At 37.4% G+C, this 19,700-nt stretch overlaps 1 protein-coding gene across 1 annotated transcript; it reads left to right on the forward strand.

The window, feature by feature from the left end:
• Positions 1–8,230: 8,230 nt before the first annotated feature.
• On the forward strand, positions 8,231–18,851 carry Syx17 (syntaxin 17). Its single transcript, XM_073985719.1, has 2 exons — positions 8,231–8,977; positions 17,349–18,851. The coding sequence occupies exons 1-2, from the start codon at positions 8,659–8,661 to the stop codon at positions 17,957–17,959; spliced, it is 930 nt and encodes a 309-aa protein (XP_073841820.1). The 5' UTR covers positions 8,231–8,658; the 3' UTR covers positions 17,960–18,851.
• The last annotated feature ends 849 nt before the right edge of the window (positions 18,852–19,700 follow it).

Below are 19,700 nucleotides of genomic sequence, written 5' to 3' on the forward strand. Positions count from 1 at the left end.
TCGTCGTAGACCCCCTCTCCTTGCCATATTTTCATATCTTGACTAGATAAAGCGATCTAGCTATGTGTGTCCGTCCATCCATTAACAATTGTAATAAAACTCCAGGCCTCAAATTTGGAACGATCGTCACGAAATTTTTGTGGAGAGGTCGGGTTCCGACCAGAAGTGACCCCATTAGATGTTAGTTATGATCAAAAGGTGTGAAATGGACCAAACCCACAATTTTTACCCGACTTTGTAGCTGTCCTGTAGATCGCAGTAATATTCCGATCGGCGCGAAATTTTAAGAATGAATTGAGTTTAAGACAAAGAATAAGCTTGCAATTTAACATGGTGATGAGGTAATTATTAGCGGGTTTAAAGGACCAAAACTTTTGTGTGAAATCTTATATATAAAAGACAATGTGTGTATGTTCCGCATTGACACAAAAACGGCTGAACCGATTTTTTGAAAATTTCAGAGAATATACAAGGAACAACCGAGGTAAAAATAGGCTTTATATTTTTTGAATTTCGGAGGGGGCGGGGGTGGGCCCTATTTTTTAAAAAACGCTTTTTTTGCAAAAGTTATGAAAGTATCGGTCAGAAAATTAATTTGCGAGGCAACGGTTGTTGAATCTCCGACCCTAAGTACTAATTCCATGTAGTTGTCAGATTATGCACAGGGATGTCCCTTGGTGGAAGTAGGCTATATATTTTGTTGAATTTCGGAGGACGGGTTACAACTCAGCCCTATTTTTGTAAATGCGTTATATATAAAACTTACGAACGATTCCGTTTCCCCAATCCTGGGTACATATTTAGCAGTAAGACCCGACCAGAGTAAAATTCTTAGTCGGTATAACCATGACCGTCTTCCGTCTTTTGAAATTAAGATACAGCTCGCAATGTTTAGGATAGATCTTCGTGATTTGGTATAGAAGTTTCTATTACTTCTAGGATGTTTGGTATTGACGCCTTCATATAGCCCCCATAGAACGGTACCTCCCGATTTCCGGTATTTTGAAGATGTGGACTCAATATTCCTCCAAACTGGCTGAAATTTGGTATTTATTCTTCGTTTCGGGTATAAAACTTTCTCCCATAAATTTGTCTATATAGGTCCACGCCTTCATATAGCCCCATTTAACAAGTTCGGCTTGGCCGAACTTAACACCGTTCTTACTTGTTATTGATATTCACTTGCATATCCCAACTAATTTGCGATGCAAAAAAATTAATTGACATAAGAAAAGGTAACATAAACTGTTTCAAGGGCCAGCAACGTGGACCGGTTCGGCTAATATTTAATAGAAAACATGACACGTTGTACTTATGACCTTGTATTTCTGCCTTACGACCTTTTCCTTCAATTAAATTTCATGATTAATTCCGTTTATGTACGTGGTTTCTTAGCTACATTGTAATCCCAAATAGTGTCCTTTTTTGTCTTCCCAAGTATTTCTGCACCAACTTACTGCATCTTTTGTTTTTGTCTGCAAACCATGTAGAATCTTCAGCATGTAATGTCTTCCTGCGTTTAGGAAGTTTAGCATCAGAGCTTTCAGAATCACCTTGAAAACCATAGATAACTAGACCCATGACATAATCGTCTAATTCCATTCCAAATTCATACTGCTCTTTGTTAGCAAAAACCATGATGTCTTCTTAGTTTAATAACATTTTAATCAATTATTGTTTTAGAATCATTTACCCGTCCCCTAGAAGCTATTACTTTATTGAATTCAGAATACAAACTAATCTCTTTATGTGAATAAATGTCCCTAGAGAAACCACAAATTACCAGTTGATAAAGTTAGGTAAGATATATGACAATTAAAACAGCAAAAATTTTGATTTTTTTAAATTTTTCAATATATGAGGTATTTGAACACATACAACATCCCAATTTGTATCAATGAAAACGCCAGTCCATCTTTCATAATCACTTCGCTTATAGGGGAAAATAGATTTCAAATGTAAATTTTCGTTGCAATATAGAAATTATCACATTTTTGTTCAAAAGTTTGGTCCACAGGCTCCGCCAAATTTCATCCGATTATCATCCAAAGGTGTAGGCTAGTTCTTTACATTGTACCCCAACCATGGATGACGTTAAACATTATATCTGAACTACATTAGCTGTAGTATTCTTTTAAAGTATACATTTTCCTGTGGACTTACGTCCTTTTCGTACTCAAATTTGTACGTTTTGTGGACTTACGACCTTTTCCGACAAGGGCAAAACATATAGAAAAACGCGACATACTACCATTTTCTTTGTATCAAACGACGTGTTTTGACTGGTACTATCATCCTGTAACAAAAACGCGATTTCCAAAAAAAGTGGACTTACGACCTTTTCCGACGGAGCAGACGATATGTTAAACAGTTCATGAGATATCCCTAATTGGGGAATTGCCTATATCATCCTACGGGTTTTGTACTTTCACAAACGACTTGCGTCCACACGTGTAGTAGATTTTCTAACGTTTCAACACAGTCCTCGACTGATATGTGTGGAGATGACGTGTAGTGCTGTTGTGATACTGTGCATTTTTCGGAATCCATGCTGTTGTACAGAGAAACTGCTTCTCATCATGCGTCAAACACTCCTCTTCGCCCTATTACTCTGGAGGTGTTCTATAAATTGCCGGTAAAAAAACACGCACATCATTTGGGATCTGTCTAAGTTACGCCACTGACTGTAACAGCCGTCCTTTCATCTTTCTTCCCATGATTCGAGAGTGAGTTGCCCACAATTTACTTGATCATGTATCATTGTTTCGCTGCTTCATGTGGTTTAACCAGTTCATCCGCTCGCTTCAATCTGTAGTGGGATTCTGTAATTCATTTTTGCTGTTATCGATAATTGTCGGTAAAATTAAAATGCTTATAATTTCGATAACTAACGAAATTTTTCGGTAAGTTAACGACGAATAAAAAGTAGTCGCTAGCCTCTACGACACAAACAGTGATGCCAACTTTTCTTTTTGTTTTTAGTCATAATTTTGCGATTTAATTTTACCGATTTTTGTCGGTAACAGCAAAAATGAGTTACAGAAACCCACTACTGGTTGGCTTCAAGAGCAATTTCCCCAAGTCTTGGGTCTTAAGGGTTCGTACAACGAAGCTCATTATGCTATTTTGCTGTCGCCTCTGCTGGGAAATTTGCAAATTTATGTAACTGGCGGCTGTAGATTTGATAATATCAGTTGCCCGGGGACCTAAGCGAGTGAACATCTCTTTGAAGCGGTGATTGGTAAATTCTCTAAACACTATGCAGTCAGATCCTTTTTTTAAGGAGAATGACGGGTTGCCAGGCCATGTCATTTATTAGATACTCGTAGGGTGCAACAATGGTCAGTGTGGGATCACCGTGCAAAATGTGCAGACATAAATTTCCTCCGCCCGCGCCGCACCCTTCTTGCCATTACCTAAAACAGAATGCTAAAGCTCATGACTAATATCACCTATAAATCGCAGACATAGCTATTCATCGACGGTATGTACACATTAAGCAATTCTTCTTCGACAGTCCCTAGAGTCATGCTCAAGCGTGATAGGTTTGTACAGAACAGATTGGCGTATAAAGCGTTCATCAGTTTTATGTACGATCCTTCCACAGAACGTTGTAATCATCATTGCAAGCTACAGGTAAGTTTATCAAATTCTTTCAGTATTTGGTTTATCACCAAAAGTCACACTGGACTTCAAAACTCGTGTATGTTGTGCGCTACTTGTCCTGCTTTACTTAATTTTTCTATCGAAGTTCGAATTCGGAGCTTATAAAGCCTTTGGAAAAGAAAGTGCTCAAAAGCCTACGACAGACGGTTATACTTGCCGAAACATAAAACTAAAGCTGTCGGCTAGATTTTTGCTGGTCAAATAGCCGGAATTAGACCTACATATCTTCTGAAAAGAGCGTTTAGTGCACCGGCGTAGCCACCGACAAGATTTTAAAGTGTTTATACCGACGTAGTTTAAAACGTTAAGTACAATAAGACCAAGATGTCCAAGCCCAAGAGGTTTGCGGAATTGTATAAAATGAAATTGGGTTAATTCTGTACGCGGATTATTGTCCGCCTATGTCATCAATTCACACCGTTGATAAATCCAGTCGATTTAAGTTATCAGTTATGGCCTGTTTGCACTTAACCGCATTCAATAAACCCATTGGGTTTCAAATGTCAATTCCATAGCGCAAACGTCAAATAAATGCTCATAAAGTAGGTTAATATGACAAAAATCTCTAATGCAAAGCCGTTTTACGACAAATAAATCCTCATAACAGATATTGGCTGACTTCCGTATCGTCAGATTCTTTGTAGTTTTTGAACTTCGTCAAAATATTTCAGTTGCACACTCATGCATTCTTCCTCGAAAATTAAAGAAAATGCATCAAAAATAAAAATGATATTCATACAGGAATATTCACAGCAGAACCATGTGCTGTTATAGTCCGGTCAAAATAGACATTGAAATAGCAAAAATTCCCACAGAGCTGAATTTTGGTGGAGAGCTAGGGTTTGCCATTAGAAGCAACGTCCTAAAAGTCCCCATCGATCCCATGTGTGCAAAAAAAATTATTCGGGGTCAAAGGTCAAATTTTAAGGGTTTTTAGGTTTCGGATTAATTTTTTGAAAACGGTTGATCTAATCAAAAAGTGACTAAAGTAAATATTGTAGACAGGAAAATTATCTACAACTTTGATAATAATTGTTCCACTAACACTAACATCCCATACGGGACAAGGGAGACTTCTCTCATATCAATGAGTGCACGCCGATTCATATTGGCTCAATGATATGGGACCTACTTTTTATTGCCGAGTCCGAACGGCGTGTTTTACGACACCACTTGTAGAGAAGTTTTTCAAGGCTTAAATACTCAGGAAATGTCGCCAGCATTACTGAGGGGGAATTTTGCCACCGTTGAAAATTTTGATGTTGCTTGGCCTGGGATTCGAACCGCAGACCTTCTGAGTGCAAGGCGGACGTGCTAACCATTGCACCACGGTGGCGTGTTTAGTAGAGTTATTCAATGTTAGAGTCATTTTATGCAAAAATAGCCTATTTAGCCCACATGTATAATCGAGAGCCCAACGGGAACGACCCCAACGAAAACTCTTCGATTTTTTTCAAGTTTTGTCCGAAGGTAGGGTTTGTTGCGCTGATTACAGAAATGTATAATTTTCAACGGATGCGGATCCGGTTCGCCGGTTATTCGACCAGAAAGGCCAAATTTAAAAAGCGGGTTAGACCCGGTTCTACTGAACCGATTACTGCAAAGTGGATATCGTTTGAAAGCTTACGGAAGTATCTAAGACATAGTGTCGTTACTTTAACCGGTTCCCCTCACAATGTACTTACGCGGCTAATTTTTTATTTGACCTTTAGATCGCGATATCTCGAAAATTGTAAGTCTTTTTTAAGAATCATGAAGACCACACTTGTAGACAATTATTGAATCTAAAACTTTTACTTTAGCCGGCTTTTAATAAATAAATAAATAAATAAAAATGATACATTTTTTTTTTTTTTTGTTTTTGCCTTATTAAGGCGAAGGTCATTTTTAGAGTGATATTTGAATTAATTCTCTTTCGAGTTGAGCTATTTAGACCTAATAGGTACATTGAAAAATTAGGAATCCACCGAAGTCCCACACATTCAACCACTATGCTACGTTTCACGGGTGGTTAGACCGATCATCAGGCATATTGAATGGTGTTTTTTAGTGGGTGGACGAAGGCTAAACTTGGAGACTAGCATTTATATCACAAATCATTCGAAATTTGTATATTCGAATTATTTATTTATTTTAATGTTAGTCATTTAATTCCAAACCTTTCCTATAGTCCGACTTGGCTGGTAACCCTATTTTTCAATGCTTTATTACAAATACTAAGGCAGCTTTTTTCCACATTTATTTTATTTGTTCTTCTATATCAGAAGATTTTGATCATCAATATTTGTCATCGGAATCTTTGACAAGTTGATGGTGGCTTAGAACGCTAAGACGCCTGCAACCGTGTCACTTGGTTGTTGGGATTCCTGGATTCCTAATTTTTCAATGTACCTATTAGGTCTAAATAGCTCAACTCGAAAGAGAATTAATTCAAATATCACTCTAAAAATGACCTTCGCCTTAATAAGGCAAAAACAAAAAAATGATTTCAGCATGAGCCAGGCTGGGATTCGAGCCTGGGACCCCAACAACCAAGTGACACGGTTGCAGGCGTCTTAGCGTTCTAAGCCACCATCAACTTGTCAAAGATTCCGATGACAAATATTGATGATCAAAATCTTCTGATACAGAAGAACAAATAAAATAAAGGTGGAAAAAAGCTGCCTTAGTATTTGTAATAAAGCATTGAAAAATAGGGTTACCAGCCAAGTCGGACTATAGGAAAGGTTTGGAATTAAATGACTAACATTAAAATAAATAAATAATTCGAATATACAAATTTCGAATGATTTGTGATATAAATGCTAGTCTCCAAGTTTAGCCTTCGTCCACCCACTAAAAAACACCATTCAATAAGCCTGATGATCGGTCTAACCACCCGTGAAACGTAGCATAGTGGTTGAATGTGTGGGACTTCGGTGGATTCCTAATTTTTCAATGTACCTATTAGGTCTAAATAGCTCAACTCGAAAGAGAATTAATTCAAAAATGATACATGTTTGCATTTTACCTATGTACGTTAAAACTGCACGATTGTGACGTTTTGAAATTCATAGTTTCGCATTTGTTAAGTATTTCGGCGTTATGAAACACAATACTTCAGACATTTATGCTAGGTTTACATTTACGAAATCCACTCGATTTCAACTGTCAATTCCATAGCTCAAACGTCAAATGAAATCACATCTGAAATCCATTGGATTTCATTTGACGTTTAACCAATGGAATTGACAGTTGAAATCGAATGGATTTCGTAAATGTAAACCAACTCTTAGACCATGTTTATATCACGGCCTTTTGCAGGGTTAACCTTGTTTATGAGGATTTATTTGAAATATAAGCAATGGAATTGACATTTGAAACCCTGTGGGTTTGTTAAATCCGTTTATATATAAACGTACTATTATGCCAAGTTTACACTTGCGCTCCAAAATCCACTGGATTTCACGAAATCCTGAAATACACCCCGGTGTTTACGCTTATTTTTTGTTGATTTCAAACATATCACAATGATCAAGGTAGACGCATATGCGCAGCTGATCGAACATGAATTTTGAAATCAAGTTTTTGCAAATTGAATTAATCATCAAAAATATACGACAATAAAAAAATTAAAAAATTATTAAAATTATCTATATATCGTATTATTTGTGTATAGTACTAACAAATGAAAAAATAAAAAAATGATTTTATCGTTGAGACATCGTTATAATAAATTTTGATAGATAAAAGTTGTGCTCAGATCCTCCACAATATTAGCACTTGCAGTAGTTTTCTCGTTTAGTGCTAAAAATGCGTTCCCGTAATCCGAAATCTAGTAATACTTGCACTTCTCTTCAAACAAAAATCGCGCCGAATAACACCCTCTTCTCCTGTTTTCTGCCATACACTTTTGACCCAGTAGAAACTAGCAGCAAGCATGTTCATTGGTATCTAATATGATAGCTGATACGTTGATTTTGACATTTATGCTGGAGTTTTTGCAATTTCCGTCATTTTTCCGTTTCCGTATTTTTTAAGAAATTTGTATGGGGAAGCTATTTTTGACAATTCGCTCTTTTTTCTAAAATTACCATTAAAAAAGTACGGGAGCACAATGAAAAATAGTATTGTAACAAAATAATTTAATAATTTTTCACATTGTTTACAAATTTTGATACTAAAATTTTTTGTTGCAGCAATTGACCATCTACCTTATTTATTGTGATACGTGAAAAGTGTTTCAACTTTTGGTACTTTTTTATGCAAATACAGGGTTGTATATCATGTCTACTGTGATTTCGATGTTGATTTCGCTGAAATCACGAAATAAGATGATTTCATTTTTTTATGCGAAATCATGATAAATTTTGTTTGATTCCGCGCGAAATCACGAAACGACGCCAAATGTAAACTAAGCATTACACTCATTTGCCAAGCATCTGATGATGCGGAAGTCACCCATTATACCGGCCAAAGGCTCTAATGTAAACGTACTATTATACCTTATTTTATTTACATTACTTCACGATACGTGATTCAGTAATTACAACTAAAATAGAACAGCTGATTTCATTCATGCCACCCAGACCCAGATGATGACGAAACAACCAATCACAGGCAAATTTTATGATATGAAAGGAGAAAAACGAGAAAAAAGAATACAAAGTTAAATAAAAACAAATACCACCTATATACAAAGACAATGAAAAACAACACGAAAATATTCGATAAGAATTAATTGCAAAATATAAGAAAAAACAAACAAAACGAGAAAAACAAAAACCAGATCAAAACAAGAATTTAACAAAACAAAAACAATTGGAAAATATTTAAAGAGAAATCGATCATTTGTATTATTATTGTGTTGTCGTAGTTCGTCGTAGTGTCGTATTTAATGTGAACGGAGTCAGTGGGGGCGATACAAAGGTTCTTACGGAAATTCAAAATTAATAAAAAATATTATTGTTGTTCCTAAAACGTGAAAAAAGCATCTGAGAAACCGTTGTGACCATGACACCAGCCATCGATAAAATTCCTCTGAAACAGGCAGAAATTGCCGTAAGACGTTTCAATGACATGGCCATTCCACATCATTTGGGCTTACTGAAAAATCATCATAGCAACATTGAGAAAAGTCTAGCTTTGGGCGATTGGAATAAAATAAAAAAAGAAGAAATCAATGCCATGCGGGTAATAAAACAAATTAAAAATCTTCTACTTGAAATGGATGCGTTGCGGGAAAAGGTGCGGGAAGAAGATTTGGTACGATTCGATGCCATGATGGAGGAGGGCAAACAGAAGGCATTCGATGGAATGAAAGAATATTTGGGTAAGAAGAGACAAGATGCGATTAAATATGAATATTACACCATATTTAAAAAAGAATTTTATTTTTTGATAATTAGTAATGAAACATGTTGATAAGGAAGGACAAGTTAGTTAATGCCATTATCATCCCATGTGCAAAAGTCTGAAATAATAAAGATGACAATATAATTTTTAACTAGTGTTAAAAACATTACTGCGAAATCATAGGACATAAATGTAACACTTCTCTACAAGTGGTGTCGTTGGACACACCGTTCGGACTCCCATATCACTAAGCTAATATGAATAGGGATGTACTCATTGATATGAGAGAAGTCTCCCTTGTCCCATATGGGATGTTTGTGGAACAATTATATACCTATATGGGGATTTCTGAGTGAAATAGGACAATTTTTCAAGATGAGGTTTTTGATTTCCCTTATTTTTTGCAGTGGTGATACTGTTCATCAACAAAACATTTTAGTATATTTTCAGAATTTTTTGACTAACTGTCTCTTCTGGGATGTTTGTGGAACATTTATTATTGTATTGTATTTCGTGTTCTAGAAGTGAGGATAATTTAAGGTTGCGCTCGCTGTTGTGATGACGATTAGCATACAAATACTATTCACTTTGTCGTCGATTGTCTTGGACGCTGACTGGGGTTGCTCTACAGTAAATCCAATTGGTACTTCGATCTTGCGGCTCACATTTCATCTTTTGAAAATCCCTTCCTCTATATTATATATCATTCAGATTCTTCCACAATAATGCGACAGGAATGCGTATCGCGAGCATCTTGTTGTGCTGATCAACCGGTAAACCTTCGTGTCCTCTTGACGAGGGTGTCATAAGGAAGCACGTGTTACAAATGGATTTCACTCTGGCCATGCATAGCTGACCTAGGTGAGGTCAACAAGATTTATGTGCTAGCACTTATTACCTTATTCTTTACTCTGATCTTATCGCAAGTAGCACACGAACGCGGACGACATAAATCAGTTGAGGAACCTGACACAAAAAATCTAGGGGTAGTTGGTGATCGGCATCGGGGAGCTTCATTTCAGCAGTAAGAAAAATTGTGAACAGTGTGGCAGGAGATCTAGGGTGGCATTGGAACCATTTCGGCTTCAAACACATCTGGAAGAAGTCTTTCTCAGTTCTCGAAAAGCTTGGCATTTTTGACGGCATCGATAGCCTGCGATAGGTCAATAGTCACCACGACTGTTTAATCACGAAGTGATCACACCGCCATTTCTCTTCTTTTGTCTGTAGCAAAATTTTTAGTCATTGTTGATCCTATCCCTGAAAGAGAGTTTTTGCATGGTTTCAATGAAGTTTATAGCATAACAACAAAAGCTTAGCAGGAGATTACAACTAATGTTACGGTCAAGTCATCAGTCCAAGTCAGCGGCGCCTGCTAACCTGTAACCAAATATCGTTAGATCCTCGACGGTGTTGTACGCTGTTCCATCGGTAGTTCTTATCCACTACACAAAAGCTATGATTTTCTTCTACCAAGTCGCCATCAACAATTTATTCCGGTATCGAAAGGTAGACCTAGATCTTGAAATATTATCCGTAGACTCATTACTAGCCATCGAAAACAAATTCGAGAGTGATTTAACGATTGTGCTCAGAGCTCCGAATACTCGCGAGTGAAACTCTTCTCGAATTCTAGCAAGTTGAGGAGTAATTTGCCCCAAAAAACGTACCACCTCCCGCATTTTTCACTCCCGAGTAAATTGGAGCTCTGATTGTGCTAGCTGGTTGACTGGTTGAAAAATATGTTCGTTAACCCTCAGTTCTCGGGTTTAGTACAACAAAATTCATCATGCTTCTTTGCTAGTGGGAAATTTGCTTTTAGTTCGGGTAATAGATGAGCTGGTTTATTGGTGTACGGTTTCTTTGTTACGATGTCCCGGAAAGTTATTTGATCTCTACTATCTGCGTGACTGGACAGGTCTCTTAAACTGCGACTGGAAGATTTTTCTGCAGCGTTGTCAAACAGCTTTCAGAAATGTATGGTCATGTTAAGAAGTTGAGTGGTCTGAGCCAAGAGAAACGACGGTTTTCCTTTACCCAGGGCGTCACAATGGTGACCTGATTAATCGCTTCTAAGCTTCTCAAAAGAAGAATTTTGATTTATGGGTTTTTTATACCCTCAGCCTTTAGGCTAAGGAGGGTATATACACTTTGAAAATGCGCCTCATCGAAATAATGGTTTTAGACCCCAAGTATGTTTGGACGAAATGTGTTTCAGACAATTTTGAGTCGATCTAGCCATGTCCGTCCGTCTGTCTGTCCTGCTGGCTGGAGCGCACGATAACTCTCGAACGAATGAACCGATTCGGTTCAAATTTTGGCTTTCGTAATATTTTGCCCAAACTTAGTTTAGGTTCATAGATGAGCTACATCGGTACACTCCTTCCGGTACCTCCCCCACAAAAGTTCGAAAATGTTCGGAAAGTTTGTGCGCACGATAACTCTTGAAGGGAGTGACCGATTTGGTCCATACTTTGTATAGCGTAAACTTTCTACCAGAGTAATATGAGGTTCCAATATGGTCTCAATAGGGTACCTTCCACACAAAATTTCGGAAAAGTTCAGTTTAGGGCCATCTCCCGAATCACTTTGATTTTTGTTTTAGCAACTTGTATTCACTGCCCCCCATACGACGGTACAAGTTTCATTAGGGGTGTTGGAATCTGTCCTTAGATTCCCAATGGATGCCTGTGGAAATTGTCTTTAATAGTTTGTCTAACCCTTTCGCAAAAGAAACACGACACACGATGTTCTTACAATGACGGTTTATTAAAGACTAATATAAATGTAAAACATAGTTTGCAGGAATTCATTGTGTATGTGTTAGTGTGCGAATACAAAACAGTGTTGTATTTCAACGAATAAATAATTACATTGCCATATTATTTCATATTTATCAACACTCTTCCTCAATGAAATTATTTATTCCAAAAATCAATCTTTTAGTCCTAGCATATCGACAAAATTCATATGTTTAACTCTAGGCAAATTCTTTGTAAGTATATCAGCTATCATTGTGTTAGTAGGTTCATACATTAATTCAATTTCTTTATTATCTAACTTCTCTCTAATAAAATGATACCTTATGTCGATATGTTTACTTCTAGCTCTATATACTGGGTTCTTCACCAATTGTTGTGCACTCAGGTTATCTCCAAATATTGTCACTGGATCTTTTGATTCTTGAACACCTAGCTCTGACAATAAACCTTTGAGATAAACTGCTTCCTTCGTTGCATCAGTCAATGCAATGTACTCCGCTTCGGTACTACTCAGGGCCACACACTTTTGCCTCTGAGAACTCCATGAGAAAACTCCTCCACCAAGTAAGAACGCGTATCCTGAATACGATTTACGATTTGATGGGTCACTACCCCAGTCAGCATCTGCATACCCCTTAAGACTTTCTCCTGTTTGTTGATAGACTAACTTGAAATCAACTGTCTTCTTCAGATATCGTAAGACATGTTTGATTGCTGTTTCATGTTCTTTATGTGGATCATTATTTCGTTGCGCTAGCTTTACGACAGAATGCATAATGTCTGGTCTGGTACAAATAGCAATATGCATTAAACTTCCAATCGACGACTGATACTTTGTAGCATCCACAGCTTCACATTCCTTATTGTTACACGTCGTATTGAAACTCACATCCAGCGGAGTTGAAGCTGGTTTACAATCTTCCATCTTGTGGCTTCTTAATAGCTCATTAATTAACTGGGACTGGTCTATAGCTATTGCTCCAAGATCACCTTCTCGCTCTATGCGAATACCCAAGAAATGTTCTAGAGGGCCCTTATCAACACATTCGAAATTGTCACAAATATATTCTTTTATCTCGTACATGGTCTTCTTATCTTGACTACCAATGATAAGGTCGTCTACATAGACTGCTATCAAGCTCAATTTACCTCTGATGACTTTCTTGTATAAACACGGATCATTCACACATGGAGTAAACCCGGCCTTCTTTAATACCTCATCCAGCTTCGAATTCCAAGCACGTCCCGACTGCTTTAATCCATAAATTGCCTTATGCAATTTCAACACTCGATCTGGATACTGTTTACTTACAAACATTTCGGGCTGCTTCATATAAACCTCCTCAGTCAACTCGCTATTTAGATACGCGGTACACACATCCATCTGGTGTAGATACATTTTCTTTTCTACAGCCAATGCCAGCACCATCCTTATTGTCTCGTATCTTATTACCGGAGAAAAAGTTTCGGTATAATCTAAACCGTACTTCTGGCTACATCCCTTAGCCACCAATCGGGACTTGAACTTTTCAATTTCTCCGCTCTTATTTTTCTTCACGGTAAATACCCACTTGCACCCTATTGGGTTCTTACCAGCTGGCTTTTCCACTAAGGACCACGTCCTATTATTTAAAAGTGCGTCATACTCACTTCTCATAGACTGCATCCATTCCTTGGAGTGCTCACCACTTAACGCCTCCCTCACGGATTGTGGAATGGTAATATCATTCTTTGCCACTTTATCTCGCAGAAGTCTACGTCTCTCTTTTATCATAGCATGATGAAGCTCTTCCCCTTCTTCGGCTTCGCACTCTTCGAATCCCCCTTCTTCGGAATCGCTCTCTTCGAATCCCACGAACTCTTCCTGGATGGCCATACTGTCATCCATTACTAGGCTCTCTTCTTGTGGACACACCAACAAGTCTACATTATCGACTATACGTTTTATCTCGTTATCTTGGGAATTCTTTTTCGGCATCTGTTTGTCGATAAACATAACATCACGTTTTTCCACAACAGCACGCTTATCTTGATCGTAAATTCTGTATGCCTTTGCAGTAAGCGAGTAGCCAACCATTATATACATTTTTCCTTTAGCGGCGAACTTCTTATGACTTGTCTTATCCAAACCCACGACTGCCTCACCAAAAACTCGAAGATGTTTGACGTTAGGCTTCTTACCAGTAAATGCTTCATATGGTGTCACTTTCTCAAGCGCCTTGGTTGGACATCTGTTCCTAATATATACCGCCGTAGCTACTGCTTCCGCCCACAAAGCATTTTCCAATCCGGACTGCAACAACATTGCTCTTGACATCTCCACGATTGTCCTATTGGCTCTCTCGGCCACTCCATTCTGCTGCGGCGTGTATGGCACCGTCAACTCACGCACGATACCATTCTTTTCCAAAAACGCATTAAATTCTTTGTTTACAAATTCGCGCCCGTTATCGCTTCTTAAGATTTTTATTCTTTTTCCCGTTTGACATTCAGCCATTTCTTTAAATATTTTAAATTTACTGAGAGCTTCGTCTTTACTCTTTAAAAAATACACAAAGATTCTTCTCGATTTATCGTCAATAAATGTTATAAAATATCTTGAACCTCCCAATGAGTCCGTATCGAATGGGCCACATACGTCTGTATGTATTCTTTCAAGTATATTTTTCGCGCGCGTTTCACTGCTCTCAAATGGCTTTACACATATTTTGGCTTTCATACATATTTCACACGGAATATCGTTAACGTCTTTTAATTCATTCATACCGATCACCATTTTATTTTTTGCCAACTGTTGCAAGTTCTGAAAGTTTAAATGACCTAATCTCTCATGCCACATTACCGCGTTTTCACTGTTTACCCGAACAAAACATTTCTCTTTTTCACATTTTATAATATACAGGTTCTGTTCTTTCTTTGCTTTAAACATTTCCGTACCGTTTTTGTCCTTTATTTTGGCTCCCGAATTATCAAACACTACGTTATAACCATGTTCGCATAATTTGTTTACAGACACAAAATTCGCGTTCATCGACGGCACGTACAACACATTGTCTAATATCAGCGTACAATTGTCAATTCTCAGCTTTACTCTGCCTTTACCCGCTGTTGTCAAATGCTGCTCTCCTGCCAAGTACACATTCTCTTTATGTTCTCGCAAATTCACAAAAAAACTTTTCTCGCAACACATATGTGATGTCGCGCCACTGTCCAAACACCAATCCACTTTCCTGAGAACGTTGATGTCTGCTGCCGCCAAAACTGTATGATTAACCTCTGCTTTGTTATTGTTCTCTTTCTTGCTGTTACAGTTTGCAGCGTAGTGTCCGCGACGTCCACAACTAAAACATTTGAAGTTTTTTGCTTTTGATGTTCTGCTCGATCTTGCACCGTTATTCGTAGAATTGAATTTTCTCGATTTCACCATGTATGCTTGTGCGTCACTGCTGTTTTCTGTTGTACTATTCTGGACTTTTCTTTCCCCTTCCTCTAACAGCTTTACCTTTAAAATATCAAATGATGGCAGGGAATCTCGGGTTTCCATGGCCACGACAAATTGCTCGTACGACTTGGGTAAACACGATAATAAAATAATTACCACCAGCTCACTCTGGATTGTGATTCCTACTTCGGACAGTTTGTCCACACAGTTGGAAAACTCGTTCAAAAACTGTTGCATATTTTCACCATCAGCCATTCTCAAGTTTAATAACTTCTTATACAATGAGACTTTTCTGACAGGTCCACTTGGACGATGGACTTCTTCCAAACGCTTCCAAGCTTCTGCTGATGTCTTGCACGACTTGATGTGGTTTAGTTGTGAAGCCTTCACACAGAGAATAAGCGTAGCCAATGCCTTCTCGTCTTGCACTTGAAATTCCTCGGCTTTCACATCTTTGGTACTCACCACCTTCCACAGGCCACTGTGTATCAGAACACTCTTCATCTGGATACACCACGCATCATAATTTTGTTCATCCAACTTTTCTATTGAGTACAGCGAATTCATCTTGTTGAGCGAACCTTTTTTCACTTCTTGATGATCGACACAAATCTGTACACCACAATTTTCCTTTTTCAATTAACTCTAGAAAAACTCTCGATATGGACTGGCACTGGGCCCATAACCTGTTGGAATCTGTCCTTAGATTCCCAATGGATGCCTGTGGAAATTGTCTTTAATAGTTTGTCTAACCCTTTCGCAAAAGAAACACGACACACGATGTTCTTACAATGACGGTTTATTAAAGACTAATATAAATGTAAAACATAGTTTGCAGGAATTCATTGTGTATGTGTTAGTGTGCGAATACAAAACAGTGTTGTATTTCAACGAATAAATAATTACATTGCCATATTATTTCATATTTATCAACAAGGGGCAAGTCCATACTTCCTGAGAAAATAGCATGAAAATTGCAAAAAAAAAAAAACCCTACGACACCGTGTGAGGTGGTTGGAGCGCAAGATAACTCTCGAACGGATGAGCTGTTTCGGTCCAAAATGTGGCCTTAGTAATATTTTGTGCAAACTTAGTTTAAGTTCGAAGATAAGCCATATCGTTCCACTCCTTCAGGCACCTCCCCCACAAAAGTTCAAAAATGTTCGGAAAAGTTGTGCGCACGATAACTCTTGATGGGAGTTACCGATTTGGTCCATACTTTACACATCCTAATATATCTACCAGATATAGATCAGGCTCGAATATGGACTATATTTGTCAACTCCTTCGGGTACCTCCCACACAAAATTTTTGATAAATTCACTTTAAGACCTGCTCTCGAATCACTTTGATTTTTGTTGATGCAACTTGCATTCGCTGCCTCAATTACGACAGTAAACGTTTTTTCAGGGGCAAGTCCATACTTCTTGAGAAACTGCCCGAAAGTCGTAAAAAAACCCTATGTCACCATATGTAGTGGGTGGAGAGCTCGAACCAAATACTGCGTTCGTCCACAGTTTGGATATTGTAATATTTCTTCGAATATAAGATGAATTTCGAAGGTGGTGCTTATAGGTCCACTCCTTCCGGTACCTCCCCCACAAATGTTCGAAAATATTCGCTAAAATGGTACGCGCGATTTCTCATAGACGTAGCAACCGGTTTGGTCCAAACTTTGGATCTTTAAATATTGTCGAAACTTAGTTTATGTTCAAATTTGGGGCCTATCTGTCCAATCTTTGTTGTGCCACCCACACAAATGTTCAACATCTTTGTGTGGTTAAGGGTCTGTTCGAGGATCCTTTGGACATTTTTAACGAAGGTTTTCCTAGCGGCCCTGTTTACAGCGATATTGTGCTTTTCGTAGGCTAGTGTGATAAAAAAGCTCTATCTATCGATATCCCCGCAATTTTTGGAGCTTTAATCCTACCATACTTTGGTCGGTTCATACGCCCAAAATTTTTAAAACCCATCTAAATCCATAAGTTTTTTTTGGGAAAAAAGTATTTCAATCCACACAGGCTAAGGGTATATCTCTGTCGGCAAAGCCGACTGATACTTTTTTACTTGTTAATTATTATTTCGAAAAACAAGTTTAAAAAGTCAACCAAATCATTCATGCCCATGTTTTCTTTGCCTTCCAGAATTACAATTAAAATCACCCACAAATACCCTACGGTCTCAGGGTCCCTATGAGGAGGATGAAGTTGAACAGCATTTAAACGACACCGTTGAAATAGGACAAACACAAGCACATCAACAAACACTTCCAGAAATTCGCACTAATTTTTCACCCGAAGAACATCTACTGGCACAACGACAATCCTGTTTCGAAGAATTACAAAATTTACAAGAAGAAATACGAGATTTGAATGGTATGTTCCATAATATGGGTGAACTGGTGCATCAACAGGCCGAGAGTGTTCAAGCAATAGCCGACAATGCCGAAGAAGCTTTAGAAAATGTCCAAGCAGGAGAGAGTGCTTTACGCAAAGCATTATCGTACAAAAAAGCAATGTATCCAGTAATGGGAGCCCTATTGGGCACCTGTGTCGGTGGACCCATTGGCTTGGTAGCTGGTCTTAAAGCTGGAGGTTTAGCCGCCGTGGGTTGTGGTATTTTAGGCTTCACCGGTGGTAGTGTTTTAAAAAGTAATCCCGCCGTATTACAGGGTAACATTGAGGAGCAACATGAAGCATCTGAAAATTGCGAACAAACACAAGAAGAAATCGAAATGACCAAAAAAGATGAATGACAAATGGAAAATTACAACAATCAACCATTGACAGTGTGGTCGGCAGCAACGCGTCAGCTAATGAATTTTCAGGGAACCGCTGCAAATCGTTTGGATCCAGTGGCCCAAGCCACCACCGGTGTATTAAGCAGTGTTAAATCGTATTGTAGCCTACAATAGATCAGCATAAACCAATCAATATGAGGCGGATTTTTCAAAAATCTACTCGAATTTTACTGATTAGTTATAAATTATTTTATTACAGATATTAGAAATTAAAAATATGATATTACAAGTTAAAAAAAAAGTGTTGAAAGAAAAATCTAACGTATACAATTATACCAGATGTTAAAATATTTGATGAGAAATTCTCAAAAAAAACTCAAAACCTTCTTATGAAATATTTTAGCATCTGTCATAAGCCATACGTATTGCAAAGTTCGCTTATTTTTAAGTCTACAAAGGTAGGAGAACTGAAACGAAATATTTATTTCTAATAGAGTAGATCAACCATGTAGACATTTGTTGTTATTGAATTCAATAAGTAGAAATTAATAATACATTACATACATATATATGCATACACAAAGTAGACAAAGACACCTTTGTTTTTACAACGTTACCTAGCTTAGCCGTTATTGAACGTTTTCATTTTATTCGACCTATTTATTGTAAGAAAGAAGTTCGCAAACCAAGCTTTAATAAACAAGTTTTTTAAGTCAACCTTTTTTAAGTTTTATAAATTTAGTAAAAACAAAACAAAGTTTATCCTACTACCCCTTTTGTATATTGTCCATCAATTAGAACATGTAAATTATTATCAATAAATATGTGTGAGTGTTTGTGTCCATAATTTAGTTCTCCCTTTTATTTGCAGTCAACAATAAATGCAGTTTGTTTTCTAATGAAGAAACAATAGTTATTTTTCTTTGTTGTTCTTCTTCTCATTTTTCTTGTGTTGGTATTATAAAACAAAGAAGTCAGTAGAATTGTGGGTCAGCAGTACAAATGAGTGATATAATTAAATTAGGAATTTTAATATTAACTTACCCTCATTTTCTAGTTCTTTGTGATTATTGTAAATATGCTATATGATGATGATGATGATCAGATGAGCTTTGATGGTTGTTATTTATATTCAATGAAAAATCTGAAATGATAATTAAGCCACAATGATATGAAAACGGAAACCATTAAAGCAATTCGTCTTTTAAAGAAATTCCCAACATATTAAAAGAGCTTAGTGATGAGTAAGTAAGTGACAGACATATCATCGCCCAGACAAAAACGCTGAAGCTAGAAAGTTGATATGTTCACTGCGGGTTGTTGTTGGTGTTTTGTAGTGAGATAAGGCTGGTTTTTTTTGGAAATTCGTCCTAGAAGGGTACGAAAAGTACTAAAAGGTAGTAAATGTGGTATCCATTGTATTTGGCAAACGGGAAGAGCTAGAATTCTGAAGTTTGGAACGAGGGTCATAGAGATAGAAGGATGTACCAAATTCGAACAATAAGTGTACGGAAATTACTAAAAGTTACAAAATTTGATACCAATTGCATATTTTTAACGGATATAGCTGGAATCTTCAAATTTGGTATGGGAATCAAGGTTGGAAATTGATGTTGATATAAGGATATGGTTTTTGAAATTCGTACTTCTATGAAAGAAAAGTACTAAATGGTAATAAATTTAGTACAAATTGGATTTGGTTGATCAGATGGAGCATTAATCCTGAGATATGGAATTAAGATTACTGTTTGTGTGT

Source organism: Musca autumnalis, unplaced genomic scaffold (assembly GCF_047663935.1).
Source record: "Musca autumnalis isolate F117 unplaced genomic scaffold, ASM4766393v1 scaffold_4, whole genome shotgun sequence".
NCBI classification, from domain to species: Eukaryota; Metazoa; Arthropoda; class Insecta; order Diptera; family Muscidae; genus Musca; species Musca autumnalis.

Bases quoted from the DNA above. Each gene is read 5' to 3' on its own strand.
- Syx17 (XM_073985719.1), top strand. From the start codon at position 8,659: ATGACACCAGCCATCGATAAAATTCCTCTGAAACAGGCAGAAATTGCC. The intron at 8,978-17,348 runs GTAAGAAGAGAC...TTTGCCTTCCAG, and splicing joins TGGAATGAAAGAATATTTGG to AATTACAATTAAAATCACCC.